Genomic DNA, 21,739 nt, shown 5'->3' with positions numbered 1-21,739 from the left:
AGGGGGACATTAATTCCGTTGACGATGGAAAAGTTGCGCGCGTGCTGAATTGCAGTAATCCGCGAACTGTTCGCGTCACGAAAAATCACGTCGTCGCGCTCGCACCTCGTCTGAAACGTGCCGTAACGTCTTTCTCCGCGGAGCCTTTCGCTTGCAGCGTCTTTAAATGCTATCGCAAATAGAAGATACAAGGCGAGCGGTAAAAAGTAGCAGATACCCGGAGATAGGAAAAGCCGAGACGAGGCACGATCGAGCGTTATCGCACACGGTTGCTTGTTATCACGTAGGCAAGCGCCAGTGAACACACACGGTGCGCGATGTTTTGCTAGCGGACCATAACATATTATGTAAACAATGTATTTTGAAAGAGTACATCTTTTTTTTCGATACGATAAAACTAGAAAAATGAAAGTGTTAGACGATCACATTGATTATTCACGTGATTGTATAACTTAAGAGGAAATTAAATATTTTGTATCGCTCGCGGGGATTAAAGAGGGGGAGGGAGGGAGGGATTAAAGAGGAAGACGAGGATGGAGGCAAAAGCTTGGCGCGGTACCCGGCGAATGCAAATTATCATTTCAATGCAAATGCTAGGCCGATATTATTATAATGAGCTTGCCGACCGGCGACGTCGGGCGCTCTTGCTCGCGCTTGAAAACTCGCCGTGCAAATAATAATGGAAATAAAGCATGCTCTCCGGATAGAGTAATAACTTTCAGTTTCCGGGAGATACCTGAGAATAGGGGCGAACATCGTTGGGAAAAAATGGAAAGTGCTGTTGGAAAGCGAAAAAATACGGGGAGGGTACGCTCTTATTTCAATCGGGATCGCTTCTCGTTTCAATCTGTTTCAATCTCAAGGTATTGGCATGGAATTATTTTTTTCAAGGAAAAAATTCAAATTGAGTTTATATCGAGTCCTCGTTTAGCTTCTTCGTTATCGGCGCCTTATGCAATTGTATCGTTAATCGGGACAAATTAAAACGCGGAGCACGTTATCGAGAATCCGAGGAGGTCGCGAAAAGTGGCGAACTCGCTCTTTTACGCACAATTTCTTTTTTCCTTTTTTTTTTTTTATTCATTTTTCTATCTCCATCTTTATGACGTCAGATGTCGATCGCTTGAAATTTTTTCCGCGTATTACGAGACAACTGCGTTTAATTACGGAAGAATTACGCGCGAGAGAGGATGAAAATGCATTAACGAGTATGCATTCTTTATGTTCGCGAAATTATGAAACATTCTGAAACTTTTTTGCTCTCTCTCTCTCTCTCTCTCTCTCTTTAGTTGTCTCGTTGAATATATTCCGTAGAGGACTACTCCGTAACTTTCTGCATTATATAGGGGATTCATAAATTCACTCATTATATCGTTTCAGTAGATTCTCAGCGTAAACAATAATTAAGCCGAGTTCGACGCCCGAGTTCGATGCGCACCGTGCGATTCTGCACTTTCGTATATATATATATAAATCTTAAGTAAATGAAAAATATTCCGCGAACTATGAAGCGAAATAGGACAGAGAAATAAAAGTAGCTCGCAGTAACTGTAGCGCAGAAATGGCTAACTCGTGTATACACATAACAATGCAGTCCCTTTGTGCCCGTTCCCAAGCAGCCCTTGGGCGCTACTATCGTTTTGCAAATAAATCAGAATCTATAGTCTAGCTATATGTGTTTGCGACAAACTGGAATCGTAGCGCTTTTCCCTGCTGCATCTCTACCATATGGTGCTCCGATCCTCTTGTGCCTTATTGCATGTTTGTGATTAATGAAACACGTATCATGCTGCTTATTAACTCCGCATTAAGTAAATAGATTGGCAATAAAAATTTACAAAATTTTAATTTATTATTTAAAATTCCCTAAAATAAACACATGCATTCTCTTCTAATAATTATATTGATATTTTAATTTCTAGTATTTTTATGTCTATTTTTCTTCAGTTTCTTTTTTAGATAAAAAAAAAATAAATAAATAAAGCACTTATGATATGAATTTTGGGGATGCAAGAAACTTGATTTTATTTTATTTATTTTCTTTTTTATCTAAAAAAGAAACTGAAGAAAAATAGACATAAAAATACTAGAAATTAAAATATCAAAATAATTATTAGAAGAGTATGCATGTGTTTATTTTAGGGAATTTTAAATAATAAATTAAAATTTTGTAAATTTTGGTGTAATTAAAGACGTGGTATAATATAATTTTGCGCTGCAATATCATATGGGCGTTTTATATTAATAAAGCTGGAAGGAGGAGAAGCCTTTTGTAACGGTGGCGTTGTAACAAAAACAGGCGTGGAAAATATGGGTGGGATAAGAGCAGATTGTAATTCAGCCGCATGAAACTTTCGCGAATGACAAAGGTTTTCCGGCTGGAAGGATCTCCGACTTAAAAGAAGATTTTCTCGGTACAAGACCACCTATTCCGACATTCAGCGCAGATGCGGCGCGGCTAAAATACGTATATCAGACCGTATAGAAACTTTCGCGCGTCTCCGCCAAACTCGAGATGACTTTCACCCGTGATGAAAAACTCAAATCTGGCGAGAGAGTTTCTCGCCCAAAATTGACTATTCGAATATTTAATGCGATTGCGGTACGTGTAAAATTCAAGCTGAACTAAACTTTCTATATGCGAAAGAAAACTCATTACAGAATAGTAACTTCTATGGGTTGTAAAAAATTCAAGTTTGGAAAATGTTTAGTTTAAAATATCTATAGACTATTTTAATAATTGATGTAAAAGTACACTCGACTAGAGTTTTATGATGAAAAAATTTGTTAGATAATTATTTCTCGTTACATAAAATTCTCAATTCTTTGTTTGAAATTTTGCGCACGCAAAAAAAAGAATTTATTAGACGATCCTCTCAATATCATGGAAAAATCGACATCGTATATAAAATAAGAAAACTAGAAGGATATATATTTACCTTGAACTCTCTTGATGTTTAATGTACAAGCTGACTGGATTAAACTACAACCCGGGAGGAAAATGGATCTGAAAGGAAAAAATTTTCCACGCGATGATAAAATTATTCGAATAACTATTTTTCGTTAGAAAAATCCGGAAAATGAAAAAGACTGTAAAATTGACGCGTATGACCCCCCCCCATTAGGGAGGCGAAATTGGCCGAGTAACTTTCGCTGTAAAAAGTTCGAGATATATTTATACGATCAAAGACAAACCAACCACGTTGAACAGTTTCTAGGATAAATTTGCGATTCACGTTACACGGTCCATAAATCACAAACCGCCGCGTGGATGGGAGGTAGCGCTCGAAACGCGAAATGCGTTCGCGGGATTGTAAGTCTCGAAGCCGCCAAACCCGCTTTCGATCGGGGGACAAGGGTAATACATCGCAGTTTTAATCTCCCGGGTACAATACGCCGGCAGTGCGATACACGCGGTCCACAATATTGACGAATAAATACCAGAATAAACGAGGGACTCCCGCGCCCGAACCTCGATTAAAGGGCGAAATTGGAAAATTCGATGCTGAGGCCGCTTGGCGAAGGAAAGCGCGGGATATCGTACAGCCGCACGCGATCACACGGGATGTTGGGTGGGATTTTTAAAAAATTTATATCTCACACGCTGCGCTGCGCAAGATGCTTCGGGGATCATGAATTCTCCGTAGATTATCGACAGTCATGTTTAACGGATTATTTCAATATCGAAATATCGAGATTAATTTGACGCAATCGATGCTTTTGTTGGATGCGACTCTGAATTATATCTATCTAACAAAGGAATCAAATGAATGGATCGCCATTCAAACAGTCACATTTAAATTTCCTCTTTCCTTTTTTGATTATCATCTCGTTGAAGTTACTGGACATTTGCGAATATTTGCCGGAAGTCATCGAGCTAATTCGAATGCTGTCGTTGCGAGCGATCCCGATAAATCGCGGGCGGACCCGAGTTTTACGAAAACGACTCGAGGTGAATTTATTCGGCCGTTCTTGGCGACAGTATCGATTGCGAAACTTTGGAAACTACTTAAAACTTTCGTTACCATTTTTCCTCTCCGTTCGAACTCTTCTTCTTCTCGCGATTCGACTCATTTACAGTTGCCGCCTTCTTCTTCACGAGATATCGGATACCGACTTGCATTACATGCCTCTGAAATACAAGCTTGTTCGATACTTTTAAATGACATTATTCTTTGCAGAGTATTTATCCATACACTGTTGGTTTCTGCACCGTAATATTGTTAAAATTCAGGTAAACTCGTATAGAATTATTTATTTGATTAACATGGCTAAAGAAAAGCCGTAAAATGTGAAGATCTTTACAAGTGACTCGAAGAATTTCATGAATAAAAGACTGTTGGATTCGATATCAATCATCCGAGATATCTTTAGAACACTATTATATCGCGAACAGATATCCGATAATTAGAAAGGAAGCTGTATGATCAGCTTTACGATACGACTTTGTCGATAAAAAGATGAAAAATCTGATTCTTATTCTTGATAAGTCGTTTTTTATTTCATTAAATATCTAGAGAAAGAGAGAAAGAGAAAATCCTATACATGATGTCGACAATAGAATGTCGGACGCGTTTTTATATAATTAATATCATTATATTCAGATGAATATTATTAGATGAATACTATTAGATATTATTAGAATATTATTGCAGTATCACTGTATGACCGAGAACTGTGAAAATATTACTGTGCAAAAATGAGATAACTCCATGAGTTATAAGGATTCATTTAAATATGAATACCGTCGAAAATGTATTTTACAAATTATGGATTGACCTCGTTCTCTTTCAACCTTTCATTATTTATGTACAGTTAGTGCCGTGGAGATAAAGGTTTTGAAAGGTCAATGAGTCATAGATTACAAGAAGTTAAGATGTTAAAATGAAAAATTGAATGAAAGAGAGAAAAAGATATAGACTGCGATTTCTCATAGCTCATCAATTAATAATCACTTAATAAATAATTACGCTTCTCCATTGTCAGAATTAGTTCGACGAAGACGGCGGCCTTTTATAATTCATCAATACAAATAACAAATAATTAAATAGTTTCTCAAATTTATTTTGTCACATATGGCTTAATGAACGACACAGAGATTTATTGATTATTCAGATATATGATATATATGATCAAAAAATATGATACGATATGCGATAAAAAAATATATATATAATATGTGATATTTATTTTTATTTTATACTGTTATATTTTTGCAACTATTATATTATACTCTCTTCACATATTGAGTTTCTTTGCAAAATAATATGAGCATTTGTTTAAATATGCTTATTTTATTTCAATTATATTCAACTTTATATATTTATTTTACTTTATAATATATGACTAAAATGTTAATAATTTTTTGCTTTATTCAAGCTATTTATGTATAAAGTTTAAAATTAAATATCACTGTTCATATTAGTTGTATTTTTTTTTCATAAAATCATAATTTATCTTAATAATGTTTATAATTAAAAAAAGCATGCGATATTTTTACACGCGATATACACTCGGTGAGTTTGTAATAATAAAAATTTGGTATGGCAATCACATTATCTTGATGAGTGAAAAAGGAGGAATCGGAATAACTCTAAGCGTCTCTAATTTCGTTATTTTTTAAATCTAGCGCAAATGCTGCAGTTTTTTTTTTATTGTCGTTCCAGTTTCTCTCGCGTAAAAAAAAAAGAGAAAAAAATATGTGGCCAACTTAAAGATCCCAGAAACTTGGAGATTCTAGAATCCGAGAATCCGGAATCACCCCGGGAATCTAAGGAACTTTTGGATCTATATGTAAAATGCAAAAATTCCGGGGGGTCCCGATACCCATCTTATGTTAGACGGTACCCAAGACGGTATCTAGCAAGGACGATCAGCATATCGGACAGAAACTCCATTCTATACGAACGCTCCTCGAGTTATCCAATTACGCGGACGGATTGTTGACTTCTTTTCCCGCTCGTTTCCCTTACGATCCCTTCCCTATTGAACTCACGAATCGACGAGAACGGAGGAAGGCGGGTGACGATAAAGCGCCGATGTTGCCGATTGTGGGAGGTACAGGGGGCTGCAGCCGCCCCCGGAATTACGAACTATTTGGCAAACACGGAATTCTAAGTTGAATGGCAAATTGTTACAATAAAGCGTATCCCGCTACACCGCACTGTGGCGTACCATCAAGAATGTAAACAAGCACGTGCAGCTGTATCTTACAACCGTTATATATTTATTTAAAAATAATGTATATATAATAATAATAGATATTTATTTAAAAATAATGGACGATAAATTTATGCGTTTTTTGATTTAACGCGATATCATTTTATTTATAATTTGTCGAAATTTCCATATAGTAGATTTGTTTTGGGAATATACTCAACTATTTCTCTCTCTCTCTCTCTCTCTCTCTCTGGTTCTTTTCTGATCGCAGTTTAGGGGCAAGCGATATCTCGGTCCATTTGCCACGCTATTGCGGTGAGCCTGTAGGATTCGAGATTGTATATGGGGTTGTTTATGAGGCATTCATTCAATACTGTTTCTGCGCGTGCAGGATCAACGAAACACCATTTAAGCGTCCGTGTATCGCCAGCTGGTGCGGAAATTTCTCCCACGCTTCTAATTCTCCAGTTCGTTTATACCGTTATTCTTAAATTATATTAGATTTATTACTAAACGAATTATTTTTTTTTTTTTTTATGACAGCGAAAAGTTCATCATTTTTCCATATCTTCTCGAAAGCGAGATTTTTAACATTAAATATTTTATTGATAATCAATTCTTATCTTAAAATTTCGTTATTGATCGGCATTGAATGTGTGACATAATTTTATCATTAGCATTGATATCTCTAAATTTATATTTGCAAAATATACTGCCTCTCCTTGTCAGCTTTTCGTTATATGATATACAAAAGTTATCTGTACTTCAACATTTTCTTTATTTGAAAAAAAAAAAAAAAAAAAAAAATGACTTCTATTTATTAAAAAAAATCCAGTGTGAAAATATGAAAATTGCTTTTGGCACTTTTACCGAACGTATTTCTGTATTTCTCGATAACGTTTTTCTGAAATTCACGAGAATATCCAAAGCGCGAAAAATTCTTACAGCCATAAAGGACAAGTACGGCGAACGATCGCAATCATGAGGCAGATTGTTCTTCTTTTGTGTCGCCACCGATCGTTCCGATTTCACCCTCCGTTGCGGGGGGGTGGGGGGGGGAGAGGGGGGACGAAAATCTTTCGCGCTGTAGAAAGGATTGCGAAAATCTACCGAAGCTGTCGAGCGACTAGAAGCCGCCAATGGACGCCGATGGCCGTTTCTTCTTGCCGTCGTTCGTCAATTGGAAAAACGCCGTTGCTAAACTTTTTCCAATCGCGCTCGGGCACGAGTAAAATATCGGATAAATGCGCCCGCGATAGGGCGAGCGCCCATTAATTCGACGGAAAGTATACGCGGGAGATGGTCGGAGATGGAAAAGCCGCTCCCGCGATCTGTCATCCCCTGCTCTAGGAAGTTATATTTATTGGCGCGTCCTTATCTCGGCGCCAAATAGTAGCAGAAGATTAAAAAAAAGCAAATTGGCGCAAAAATCACAATTTTTTTTCATCTGCATGTTTTCTTTTCTTTTAGGTAACTATTTTTTTGTGGAAATTTTTTGTGTATTTTTTCAGAAGATTATCTTCCATCCGATAATTTTAATATTATAAATTATATTTAAAAATTATATTTAAAATTATATTTAACTTATATTTAAAAATATAAAATAAAATGGAAAAAACTTTTAATATAAACACATGTATAATATTTATTTTTTTAAATTTGAGATCATCGAGATTTAAATGGATTTCGTTGCTATGCGTTGATGCGCAGACACGGAATGGAAATGCAAAAATGATTGTCAACCTTGAGCGTCATAGCTTCCTCCTGGAGGGACCGACCGTTACAATTTGAACGGTCGGTTGACATTGATATTGACAGCCAAACGGGCATCCAATCGCGATGCATATACATGAGCCGGTCACAGGGAAATATCTGCTTCCATATCCGCTTTATGCAACGGGAAAACGTTGCGCCTGAGTGCATCGGGGCATTGTGTCGCGTCGAACTCGTGCAAAAATCATCATGCGTTACGCGTACAGTATACGTCGCATCGCATTAAAAGGGAAATGGAACGTTGCGAATGCATTCGTTCGTTAAAATGAAAGAATCATTATGTATCGCCGGCCGCGTCCGCTTAAATTCTATTTATTCTGATTTTCGAAAATAAATATGTACGCGAAAAATTGCTGGTCAAAATGAATTATTAAAATATAAATCAAAATGACATTTGTTAAGCTACTTTTTGAAGAGAGAGAGAGAGGAGAAAGAATTATTTTATTTAAAAATAATATTTATATTTTAGAAAAGTAGAGTGCATTTTCCTCTCTCTAATCTTACAATTAGATGCAAATTTAATTTGTAAATTTATATTATTTTCAGAAAGTCTGATTTATTTATTAATTTTTTTGGTTTGCATTTTCTCTCTCTTCCTATTTTTTTCTATGTTGTAATTAAATTGATAATTATAAGCTTCGATGTTGTAATATCGCGTCTACAATAAAACACATAAATTAGAAATTTTTTTTTCGCGCCTTTACGCTTGATGCATTACAAGCAACACGCTATCACTTGCAGTCCATCTATTTTGTAACGCCTTCTATTGCTACTAACTTGTAGTATATTTTACTTCTCTGCCTTTGTGCGGGCCATTTCGTGGCCAACATTTTCGCGTCCGGAATTAGCTCCCATATTGGTCCTCGTGGTGTCTATTGGTAATCGATCGAGTGCTCAGCCAACCACCATGAATATGCACGAGAGAGTACTTTTAGAAAACGTTTCAAGCCAACACGCTGCCGTCGAATGTGCGCCACTACTAGACTGTTTGATCATCGTGTTCCGCGCACAATAGAAATTTGCAATTTACTTCGTCGGTTTCGAGCCGGAAATCCGAGTTGGAAAATATGCGAATATAATCCCACGCGAAATACTATGTACGGTATCCAATAAGAAATGCGATCAGTAGTGGAATTATATTTGAAAGAGAGTTCTAAATCGAATTTCTCTTCCTAAGGACGGCCTTAATTCACATGACATATAAACTAACAAGAGATCTATCGCGAATTACGGACTCGTTATAGAAACGAGTGTAATTTACTAATCGTAAGTTGTTAGATGAAAATTGTCATAGAAGAAAAGAAAAAGACAATGATTGTACATAAAGTGTTTCACATATATAAATACATTTTAATAGACGTTAAATAACTATATTTGTTCGTGCATGCGATGTATTTTTGATTTCATATTAATTATTATATAATTATTTTTCCAATTTGGTATTTTTATCTTCCTTTTACGTTACGCAATATTTCCTAAGCAAGGATAATACGTTCGGGATATAAATCAATTTTATTCGACAGAAAAAAATAATATCCGCGAAATTGTAAAACAATTTCGACGATATTATTGTTTTACAATTTTTATATTTACCGACAGAATAATATTTCAATGCAACGTTATACGACACTTCGTAATCGGACGCCCTTCGCAACTTTGCTGGCTCAAATCGCGGTCGTATTACGCTTGCAATTTCATGGTTTTTTTTCTTTTTTTGTTAAAAAAAATACATCCGTATTTGTGACGCTGAATGACGCTCGATTTATGCCTCCGTTCGTTAGCGGCGGCGACGATGTGGTGGACGATTCGCTTGGAGTTTAACGCACAAAAGCCCGAGTGTATCCATTAGTGAGATACTTCGGGATTCAGTTGAATGCGAGAACCGCGTTTAATGGCGGGGAATGCGAAACTATCGATAAAGTTTCCCGTTTCCGAGAACCGCAACGCAGAGTCAAAGAGGATCGTCATCCCGGTCTTCTAATTCGTAATTCGACTTTCGCTCCAAGATGAGAGAGGAGCAAACGACATAGCTATATAATAACAATATTTCAATTTATCATGCTCTACCAAGTATGACATTATATTATCATTTAGTAACATTGTCAAAATATTTCGAAGAAATAATTACCAAAGATATTATATATAATTCGATGAAGCATGTACACAATATCTCGATAAGAGGCAGAAGCAATTCTCTTTTAAATACATTTTTTTTTCCACGCAATAAAAAAAAAATTTCTCAATTTAGAATTAATTTTTTTAATTTTGCAATAAAATATATATTGTATATAAAATATATTGTATATAGCCCTCTATATTGCGCCTTCAAATTCCAATTCTATTAATTAATTTAATCGTTCGTATTGAAAAACGCGCGAATTGATTTTACATATTTGCGTTAATGAATAAATAAATAAATATGAATAATTGGCGATGTAATCATCGATCACGATTGTGTCACAATTGCATTTCGAAATATTCACGATCGTGAGACAAATATTGTTCAGGCTTGTCATTAACAAACGCATTTCGTTAATAAATCGCTGCGCTATCTTAAGCCTAGGATCGTTCGGAAAAGTTGAATCATCTGCTGGGCGAGAGCGGCTACTTGGCGATTGCGACTTTAATTATAAATCGGGTGTTAATCCCGTAGGGTTCGCGTTGTTATTCGGACTTGATTCGAGCGAAATTAAGTGAAAATATTTATGAGCAATTTACACGCGGCCGATATTACGCGCTGCATGTTTCACGCCGCGACAAGGCGCGCGCGCGCGCGCGCGTCGTCATGTCGCCATACTTCGTACGACTTTGTCGCAAAATTAAATGCGGTTGCCTCCCGTCGGGCTTATCCCGGTCGGAAATTTCCTCTGAATTATTGACGAACTGCCGCTTTTGACTCTTACTGAAAGGCACGACGCGGCGCCCTTTATTCCTCGACTAACACGTGGCGTAATAATGTATCTTGTAATAACCGACTCTATCCTGCAATAGAACCGCGTCTCTCCAAACTCTCATCAATTTCTCATTATCGCTCGTTTATCATTGCACAAATTTTACTCGAATAACTGAAAAAAAAAATTAATATTGATTTGTAAAAATTTTCCACATTTTAATACTTAAAAATCGGTCTCGCATACATGTTATGACACTTGTATGTATAATATTTTCTAATTGGTTTGGTATTTTAAAGCCGATGATAAATTTGCACATGCAATGACAGAAACAATAATAAGAAAAGTGAAGAAAAAAATAGCGTAGATAGCGCGGCATATAAATTGAGCGAAAAGCGAATTTCAGGCAAATGATTTCAGTAGAAAACGGCGCTTATGGTCGGACACGGCTGATCCCTCACACTTCTACTACTAGCCCGCGTCTCATGAAGGCGTGCTCGCATTAGAATAAACTATATCTATCCACATGGCGATTCATCAAACGCGTAATAAATGTGGAATACAAATGACGTTTCTCCGCCCTTTGAACCCTCAGGCGAGCCATAAATGTCGCTTTAGCAAAAGGACAAATGCGTTCTGTATGTCGTACATGTTCGCTGGAATAAAACACAGAACGCCTTACACATGATGTATGTGTTTGCGTGTGTATTGAATTAAATAGAGAAAGTTGAATTTATTAAATATTTATATAATAAAATTTTTGTATGAAAGCTTTAGAGTTAAATTTATCAAATTTAATATTATATAAAATTTAATTTATTTATATAATGGCATTGTTGTTGATTGCAGCATAACAATGTCATTATGAGTGAGTTACAAAGTTTATAATAAATAATAAATAACAACTTTAATTGTTACAGTTACGTATTTATTATTTTATTATCTCTTTTTATCTCAATATTATTTAATTCGCACTTTCATGGGTGAAATACATTTAGAGTTCTAAAATAAGAGAACCAAAAATTATATATTGTACAAAATATATATCATATGTATATGTATAATTGCTTCAACTATTTTTTTCATTTACATTTTTTTCATTATTGTAAAAAACAAAGTTTGCGCAATAGTATTGTTTGATAAAAGCAAAAACACCGGACATTTCTAATAAAACTTGTTCAAAATACGAAAATTGAACACTGAAATGGGAGAATTTTAAAAGCATAGGAAATAAAATAATATAAAATGATCTTAAAAGGTTGTAAATTAAAAGAAAAAAAAAACAATCATCAAAACTATCGCAAACTATTGCGAAAATTGTTTTCACGAAATTTCCACATTGAGAGAAATTCGTTCGCATTGTTTTCTCAAATATGTGTAACTAGCCAACGTCCGAGGAAATTGCGAACAGTTATTACAAGTCAGGCATCTGCACGCCATATGCTTAGCATGTCGTGGCGAATGGTAACAGCCTGTGCCAAATTCCGTATGTTTGGTCAGCTCGCATTAGTGTTTCCCGGAGTCCCCGGAGAATTCGCTAGTCGATAGTACTTTACGAGGATTCCAAGTAAGATATTAATGCATTGCGGATGTTTGCCGAGTCAGCGTTTATTCGGCTGAATTTTACGTATAAGACGATTGTACAATATATTCAAAAAGCATACTTTCTCTCTCTCTCTCTCTCATGTGTATTTTTATGTTATTTTATATGTAATGAATCTAGAGATGTGCAGATTTTTTTGGATATAATTTGTACATTTTTTAAATCAAAGTTGGACCGCAAAATCTTTTCAATATTAAATTATATAAAATAAAAACATATAATAATAATAATAATAATAATAATAATAATAATAATAATATTGTGTATATAAAATATATACATATAATAAAATTATAAAATTTATAAGATTTGCATCAAGTTATAATTCTAATGTATTCGTGTTTTTTCAAATTGTCAAATTGAACGAGCGAATTTACGCTTTTCCGTTCCAATTTTAAGGTTGAGCGATCAAAATCTAATCAAGGCGAGAAACATGTCTCGAGGCATCCTTATGTATCGTCTATCTTAAACCGTTTTGCATACGCTTCGTTTGAGAAAGACGAGAGAGAGAGAGAGAGAGAGAGAGAGAGAGAGAGAGAGAGAGAAGGAAGAATCGGAATATCTTTCGCTCGCGAAAAACGGCGAATGTTTTAAGAGAGAAAATAAAAAGTGGCAGATATACATATATAGGAGAATACGCGCACAGGATTCCTGAGGAAACAAAATGTGTCTTTGACGTCGTTCAGCTGGTCGAACCTTTTTTGCATACCTTTGATACTCTGGAGTACTTCGAAGCCCTCACGACGGATAGGTTCGAAGATGGAAAAGGCTTTTAGTCTTATCATATAAAGAGGCTGGAAATTGCGTATTTAAAAAAAAAATGCTTCACTATACGCAAATGTATTTCTGTCATTTTCGCAAATTTGACGTTGGAACGTGCATTATAAATCAAATCGGGGAGTAATATTGATATTATTATTTCAGAATTCAAATATTTTGCATCGCAATAGAGGAATAGAGTTTCTATGAATGTTTTACTCCTGACGATAAAAAAAAATATATATATATATATATACAATAACTAACAGAAATTATATTCTTTGTATTTATAGCAAGTGAAGAATGAAATTTTTCGATATTTATATATGTCTGCGTTAGTAATATTAAAATAAATAATTAGAGAAAGAGAGAAGGTGGGAAGGGAAAAGCATGTATGTGTGCTTGATGCTTTCCGGCGATGTTTAATAACGCAACTTCAACACTCGATTGAATGTTTAACAATGTGTTTCCGGAAATTCCGAACAATCGACCGTCGAACGCGAAGGCAATCAAATTTTTCAACCACGAAATTTTTCGATTAAATCGAGATTCGCGCGAACGGAGCGCGGAAACGGGGTATCATTGCGGGCGTTTTATTGTTGGTCGGCCAACCGATTTGTGAAAAAAATCAACGGCTCTCTCTCTTCGCTCTGTTGCGCGCGGACGCGAATAAACACGGTTCCAACCGTAATCCGTCTTCGTACGTGCCATTTGCCTTTGACGTTTCACCGCCGTGAAGGGCGCGCTGTGCTATTGATGATAGCGGCGGCGGCAGCGTTGTCCGGAGTTGATAGCGGCGTGGTGGGTAAGTGGGGAGGGGAGAGGGAGGGGGAGAGTTGATAACGGGGCGCAACCTCTCTCCAGCCCGTGGACACACAGTTTCGCGGGCGAGAAATAATGAAATTTGCCGTTGACGAGACGAATGGTGATTAATGAGCCGCGCACACAGGTGTGCAAGTGCCGACCAGGGGCTGAGCGCGTGTACATGGCACGTTGCACGGAAAAGTACGAAACGAATAACGAGAGACTGGGGTGGAAAAAAATCAATCGTTATACAATCGCACATCGCGGCTGAAAGACTATATGCGAACTTCGTTTACGACTTTTGCCATCAATTTGAGATCGATTTTGCTCCAACAATCAGGCCGGAGGTCGTTCTACTTAAATTTTTTTTTTTATTTTTAACATCAAAAATATTCTCGGCGATTAAATGTCATGTTGAATTATTTAAGTAAGTGTTCATTTGAAACGAATAGATAATGAAAAGAGCAGCTGTTATTTATCAGAGATTAATTCAATCGCATAATTTTAATCACTTTTAAAAAATATTTTTTGCAAATCTTTTTCTTCCTTTTAATGTATTTCATGTATTTAACACAATCTTTAAGTTCGACCGTGCTGCTTCTCAGCCGGTTGTATTGTTAAAAATGCAAGAGGAACTCGGAATATTGAATGAGACTCCATTTCATGTTTCAGCTTACAGGCGAAAATAATGAAGTGGCTCTGGATAATCGTCTTAGTAGCTCTGGCCCTGCCGGCTGCCGTGCCACGAAAAATTCACAGAAGCAAGCCCAGTGAGTATACTTTTTTAAATAAACGTAAAGTGTCGTATAAGCGATCGTAGAAAAATATTATTTTTAAAACCACTTGATTTATCTTCAAATAGCCGTATCTTGTCTCTTTCAAAGAATTATTCCCTCTCTCGTTGATAAAGATTTTTAAATTTGACTGTTACTCTTTAAATTTTATATCAGAGTTGATGAGCGTATATTCTAGTCATTATCCTATCGTGGATATCTTCGATTCGGAAAATTTTCGATGCATCGCGAGTGAGCAGGAAATTCAATTCCGATTATGGAATTCACATAATGATTGGAAAAAAGATACTTGTTTCTTCCTTCGCGTAAGCCGATTCCGAAAGAAAATCATTGCTGTCGGAAACAATCCAGTCACATAATTCGCGTTTCCGATCAGAATCGCGAACGATAGTTTACGATAAATCGCTAATCTGACAACTTGAAATAGTGGAAGCCAAAAAAAGGCTATGTTTCTACATTTTTAAAAACGTAACTTTAAAACTTTTCCATTCTTCGTTACATCCTTATCTTTCTTTATTATTATACATAGAATGGGTCGGGAAACCAAAAGGAAATAATCGGAAAAGAATTTTTTGTGCAAAATTATAGAATAAAATTTTTTCACACGCGACTATTTTTCCGAGAAAAATTAATTTTGTAATTCTGAGTAATATATTAACGTTTTTCTCCCGTAAGCATGAATGATTTTTAATTAATAAAAAGTGTTCATATGTATCAAACTTTTCAATTTTTTTTTTTAAATTCTATCGAATGAAATATCTCGTGAAAAAATATGACAACTTATTTTTTTTCATCTTTTTCGGCTGCATCACGTTTCCTTATCCGTCCTATATTTCATTGCCTCGATTGTAAGCTGCACTTTATTTGATTTTGCCGCTTGGGCAGATTTTCCCTCTTATTCTCTCAGGAGAAATGAGCGGTCCTAGAGTGACAAGCTCGAGCCGGGCCTTGGTCGGTGACAGATGTCAGTTATTGAAAGGATGTCTCTCTTTTTGTTTTCAGCGCCACGACTGTATGGCGACAGTGTCCCCGTCGAGTTAATAAGGACCAGCGGCAGCAAGGTGCAGCAGAAGATCGTGGACACGCACAATTACTTTCGCACGCAGGTCGAGCCAGCTGCCGCCAACATGCTCGTCATGGTAAGAACTCCATTTGTATTCCCTTCTAAGAAGAGAGGTCGAGACTCGACGGTTGACGCAAGCTCATTCAGCGCATTCGAGGTGTCGGACGATAATTATCCGTAAAGGTTCATCGAAAAGATTCTTATCAGAATTTTGTACACTGGCGTTAGAGCGTTTTATGTTAAATTTGCTTTCAAAATATCTAATAATTCACTCGCGGAGCCTACAAGTTACACAGACCGTCATCGATTTCTCGTTTAGTATCTTTTATGTTTGAAAAATATCTCACAAGTTTATCTTTCACATATAAAAATTTATATTTATGTAGAGTGGGAAGAAAGCTATTTATCATAAATAAATTCATGAAGATGTCACTCGTTAAATCGCATTACTGCCGCGGGATTGAGCGATAAACGTTCCGCGAAGATAGAGCCCTATGCGAACGGGTTGTACGTCGCTACAAGTGTTACTCGAGAAATCAATGTATCCCATTTCCGTTGATCGGCGCGACTCGACTTCAAAGCAGAATCAGTTTCGTTGGGACGGAAGTGGACGTTTACGGCGCTTGATCGGGATCTACCCGATAACCGCCTTTCTATTAAATTTCATTTCGACGGGGCTCATCGCGATATTTCGAAAAATCCTCGCTCCCGCGTTGCTTGTCGATACGAGAAAGAGCAAAGCTTCGACATACCTGTCACTGTTGCGTCTGCTCGCGGCGACGACGTGTTTCCGTTCGTGGACGATGAAATACGGAGACACTTGGAGATTTTTTGCAACGCCATATAAATAGAGAAACGTTTTTTCTCACAATTTCCACATTGATGTTACAGGCGCTCCGAGGCAAATTTATATTTTTTACTATTGTTAATCTCGAACACGAAAATCATTCAAAGTGGAAAAAGACGAGTGACGTGAATATAATTTTTTTTTCCCGATAAGCATTCATCTATTTTTATTCATTCTGAATAAAACTTTTCTATTACCAAAAAAAAAAAAATGCTCATGTCAGCCACTTTTTTCTACTTTGGATGATTCATTGGATGATTTATTTGAGATAAAAATATATAAAATATATTTTTCATTTTTTACTATAATTGGGTTACATTCAAATTTGAAGTTTTGTGGAGAATTTTTGGGAGAATCAGTTCTTTCGGATCTTTTAGGATTCCTTTGCGTAGCTAGCGGAATTTCGCTCCACTTTCCATCGATTTTGCCAGATTCCTATCTTTCGACGTACCTTCGACAATACGTTGTCACTTTTCAAAATGGAATCCTTCCAAACTCTCTGGCTCCTGTACCTCTCTTTTTCTCCGGAAATAGGAACAGCCTTCGTTGACTTTGTCGACGATATTGATACTGCCTGATATTTCTGTTCAAGTCTGGTTAATTTCGATAATGACATGACTTTCAATCCCTCTTTTAGTTTTACATAATATAATTTAGAAAAATGTTGTATACAATAAATAAATTTGTAATATATAATGCAGATTAAAACAAAAATATCGTCAATATTTATATTTGATATTAATATTTATATTTGAGAGAGAATAAAAATAAAATATAAAAATAAAATGTTGCACAACAATGCCATTTTTTCTACATATAAAATATATATATATATATATATATATATATATAGCAATACTGATTTTTATTATTTCTAATTCAATTGTGAAACAACAAAATGCTGATAATTTCCTTGAAAAGTTTTGTTACACAATCATGGAACGAACTTAAATCATATAATTTGGACAATTCAGAGGTCTGAATTCGCTGAATTAATCAGAAACGAGCAGCTTATTCTCTTCGTGAAATTTACACGAGTAACATTTCAGGAAATAATTGATTGCTCGAATGGGCAGGTACTCTTCTGGAAAAGCAAGTAGTATAAAAAAAAAAGAAGGATAGATACGCAACGAGAGAAACATAATTCAACTTTCGCCTGCGGCACAATGCGATTTAATTCGGGATTTTCGGCAACTTTGCAGTTTATAATACGCGCCGTTAATTGGACTGATTAAAACTAAGCGGCGAAAGCGCTCGTTATCCGTTCATTTCACAATATATATTTTCCGCATTTTCCGGAAAATTACCAAAACTACTGAATGGTAAATCCAGCAGCAATTATTGTTTATAACGCATGCCTCTCTTCTCTTCGTTTCGATAATAAAGCATAATAATAAAGTACGAGCTTCATGTTTCGAGAATAACAAATAATTGATAGGAAATTATTTAACTATAAAATGTTTTGATCGTAAATAATTGCAATAAAATATGCATTTATAATAGAATTTTAATTGTAAGAGGACATCAATAAATATTAAAATAGAGCAAATTTTGCTCTGTAAAAGTTTGACATCACACATACGCCCATCTCTATACACATTTAATATATATATATATATATATATATATATATATATATATAAAACATATTTTATAAAAAGCAATCTCAATCGTATAATCATATAATCACAATTTTATTTATAAGAAATTTGAATTGCTTAATAAAGGCTCGATGTTAGAATGTTAAAAGCTATGCACACAAAATGACAGACTTTATCAGACGTATTTACCTTACGTAGCGGTTTACTTGATTGGAAAACTAAATTTTCGAGGTTCGCCGTCGAGCACGGCGCAAGATTTCAATTTCCGGCCTGTATCGACGTTATTATCCGATCGATATGTAAACATATATGCAAACATGTATACCATATATCACTCGCTTTCCGTTGTTTCTCGTCCGGGATACAGCGTAAGGGATTACAGGCGGAAACGCGACATTCACCGCAGAGTTGGTAATCCAATGTAATAAATTCATAGATATATGAATAAAAATTCGATTGTCTTTAGAACTAAGAAGGGTAGAACGAAGGAAATGAAACGTTGTTGCAGAGTATAAAATATGAAGCTGAAAAGAAAAACGTATACAGAAAATAAAGTGACACCAAATTGCTATCCACAATTCTCGGATGTTCAATGACTTTTGTTCGCGATAATAATGATAATCATTAAAATATTTTAAATTATTTTATAATCACCAATTTCGTTCTCCAGTTTTCACTCTCTTAGCAGCAATTTCCTTTTACCGGAAAATCTGACATGCGTATTTGCGGACAGGTGTTTACGTGGTCGAACTACCTCCAAGTCTCCTCTCCATCTACTCTCGTCGTTTTCTTCGTGCCGCCCAATCTCCAGCTTGGTTATAAGTTACACGACTTCCCACTTAAATTCTTTTCCGCGGAAACTACCGGCGACGTCGCCGTAAAAGCTACTTTCGGCAGGAGTTACGCCATAGAGATGCGACTGTTATCCGGAGTTTCTCTGGCGAAAACCGAGGTGCGATGTATTGTTTCTCGGAGGGGAGGATGACTGGGTGTTATTGGGAATTTCTTTCTATCGAAATGGTAGAGCATTTAAAAAATCCAAGTCAGAAAACATTAGTCTCTGATTTTTTTTTCTATTTGCCAGAGTCAATTGTTTTTATATAAACTAACCAATTATTACATAAATAATGTCGTAATATTGTAATTTTTTGAGAAAAAACCACAATTAATTAATTTATGTGATTTTGATTTGTTCAATGTAAATAATCGTTTATTCTGATTTTTCAGTATTTATGAATAAATAATTTGCGAATAATTTTTTATCCAAAATTTAATCCGAAAACATTATTTGGAAATTATTTATTATCGTAAATATTAAAAAATATATATATAATGTGACGCTAAAATATAATACTAATACACGAAACAAGATGTATCCTCTATAAAAATAATTAAAAATATAATTTTAAAGTATATTGTGCTTCATAGAATATATTGTGCATCCGGTACTGATTAGAATTCAGAGTCAACTTTAAACGAGCAAGGAAGCAGTCGCCTCGAGATGCATAAATCAAGGAGCGCCTCTGATTAAGGACGCCTGCTCGGGTAGCTCCCGAGTTTCTTAAGCTTAATATAGGCTCGTAGAATGCAGAATAACTTTGGCATCGTTTTTTTTTTTTACATCCAGTAGTCGCAGTATTCCGACTATACGCGCGATTCATTAAGCAGAAATAAACGCAGCTACCAGTATCAAACTTGTGTAGAGGGAAGCATAAAAAAAAATAGCAAAAAGATAGAAAGCGCAGCGTTTTTCTCGCGAGAAACTTCTGAGAACGCTTCTACAAATATTATGGCTTCGAAAGTGCGATATTTGCATATAACGAGCAATTAAGGAGCCGCAAGAAAATCAAGAAACTTTTACCGCGAGTTTACTGTAAATGCAAGAAAACTTCTTGCACTCGTAAACACGGCTAGTAGCTCGTATTACACGCATTTAATTAGATTTCAAGCTTATCCGCGATGTAACATACATAGTATATAACATACGGATTCTCATAAAACATCATTCTCTTTTTAATTATGAATTTCTTTTTTACCAAAATTTATAATCATCAATTTTTTTTTCATAAAAAATATCATGCATTTTTCTATCGATTTTTGATTTATTTGTAAATTACTTATTTACAACTAATTTATAAATAGTAATTTTTAATCACACTTCTATATATATATATGTGTCAGAGAACGAGAGAGTAATAATTAATAATTATTATTCTTATACAGTAAAAATTTTCTCACAGTCTTCAATTTTTTTAAAAAAGAAGGATCTAATAAAGTAAACACTATAATACAATATAATATATATAGATAAAAATACACTCGTAGAAAAGATACAATTTTGTTTATATTTTATTTCTGGTGCAACTTTATTTGCGTGAAAAAAATTAAATTTTCATTAATTTATGATTCAAAAACGCTAATAGAAAAACATTTTTTCACTTTTGTTTTATGATAGTGATTATACTTCTAGAGTATTCCGTGTACTATCTAGCATCGTTTAATCAGGCATGTCCGATAATATGCGTACATATCTCTCTTTTCAGAAATGGCATTCGGGTTTAGCGAAGGCGGCGCAGAGATGGGCCGATCGTTGTCTCGGTTTGGTGCACGACAACGCGACCGGCCTGTACCTGGACGGTTTTGGTCAGAGCGGGCAAAACATCTTCATCAGCACCGGTCGTACACTCTGGTGAGATGTTATTAAATCTTGTTTACTTCTAGTTACCAAACTCACTTTGCAGCACTATATTTGCTCAGGTGAACTCGGAGAGTGCGCGCGCTAGACTTTCCTCCGTGAAAATATGCAGCGGTCCATTTGCCGTTAATTAGTTAACTGCGCCGACTCCGTTAAATTAAATTATATTGCTTATCGATAGAGATTATTAGTACATTAAATCTAAAATTTAATCAAAATATAAATTAATTTTTTATATAAAAAAAAAGCGATAATTGATAATTATTATTCTTATACAATTTTATTAACTGCATCTTTTATTTTTTTAGAACAAAAGATTTTAAGATATACGCAGAATCAAGACTGGAATTATAGAATTTCTCATTTTTTTTTTTTTAAAGATGCAATTAAATTATTTAATGAAGCATTTTTTTTATATTTTTATATATCTGATCTTTATTTATTTTATATACGTTATTATAATATGTCAGCGGAGTGAAATAATATCTAGATTAGTGTCAAGATTGATTTCTCGAAAAGATACTATTTAGGAATGACCGTTAATCTCGCCGTTAGAAGTAGGATAAAAAAATGTCAATTTTATAAATTCGATTGAGATCGTTTGAAGAGACGACTGCACCCTAAACTATGAGAAAGTTCAGCCTTTCGCGCTTTGGAATAGAGAGTTATTGCTAATAATAATTAATTGCTCGGTCTCGGAGGAAGTTAGAATTAGATTACGCGCGCGTCAACAGTTCACAGTGATGGGCT

General features: G+C 35.3%; 1 protein-coding gene across 1 annotated transcript in view; it reads left to right on the top strand.

Moving 5' to 3' along the window:
* Nucleotides 1-21,739, top strand: part of LOC126857610 (cysteine-rich secretory protein 1-like) — a 44,672-nt gene that overhangs the window by 14,544 nt on the left and 8,389 nt on the right. Inside the window, exons 2-4 of the mRNA XM_050607239.1 lie at nucleotides 14,662-14,759; nucleotides 15,786-15,922; nucleotides 20,838-20,983. Of these exons, the coding sequence (XP_050463196.1) occupies nucleotides 14,678-14,759; nucleotides 15,786-15,922; nucleotides 20,838-20,983 (365 nt within the window). The 5' untranslated portion in view covers nucleotides 14,662-14,677. The remainder of the gene's footprint in view (nucleotides 1-14,661; nucleotides 14,760-15,785; nucleotides 15,923-20,837; nucleotides 20,984-21,739) is intronic.

The sequence above is a fragment of the Cataglyphis hispanica genome, chromosome 2 (assembly GCF_021464435.1).
Source record: "Cataglyphis hispanica isolate Lineage 1 chromosome 2, ULB_Chis1_1.0, whole genome shotgun sequence".
NCBI lineage: Eukaryota > Metazoa > Arthropoda > Insecta > Hymenoptera > Formicidae > Cataglyphis > Cataglyphis hispanica.
Note: the sequence above shows the minus strand (reverse complement) of the source record. Positions and strands in the feature narration are given on the sequence as shown.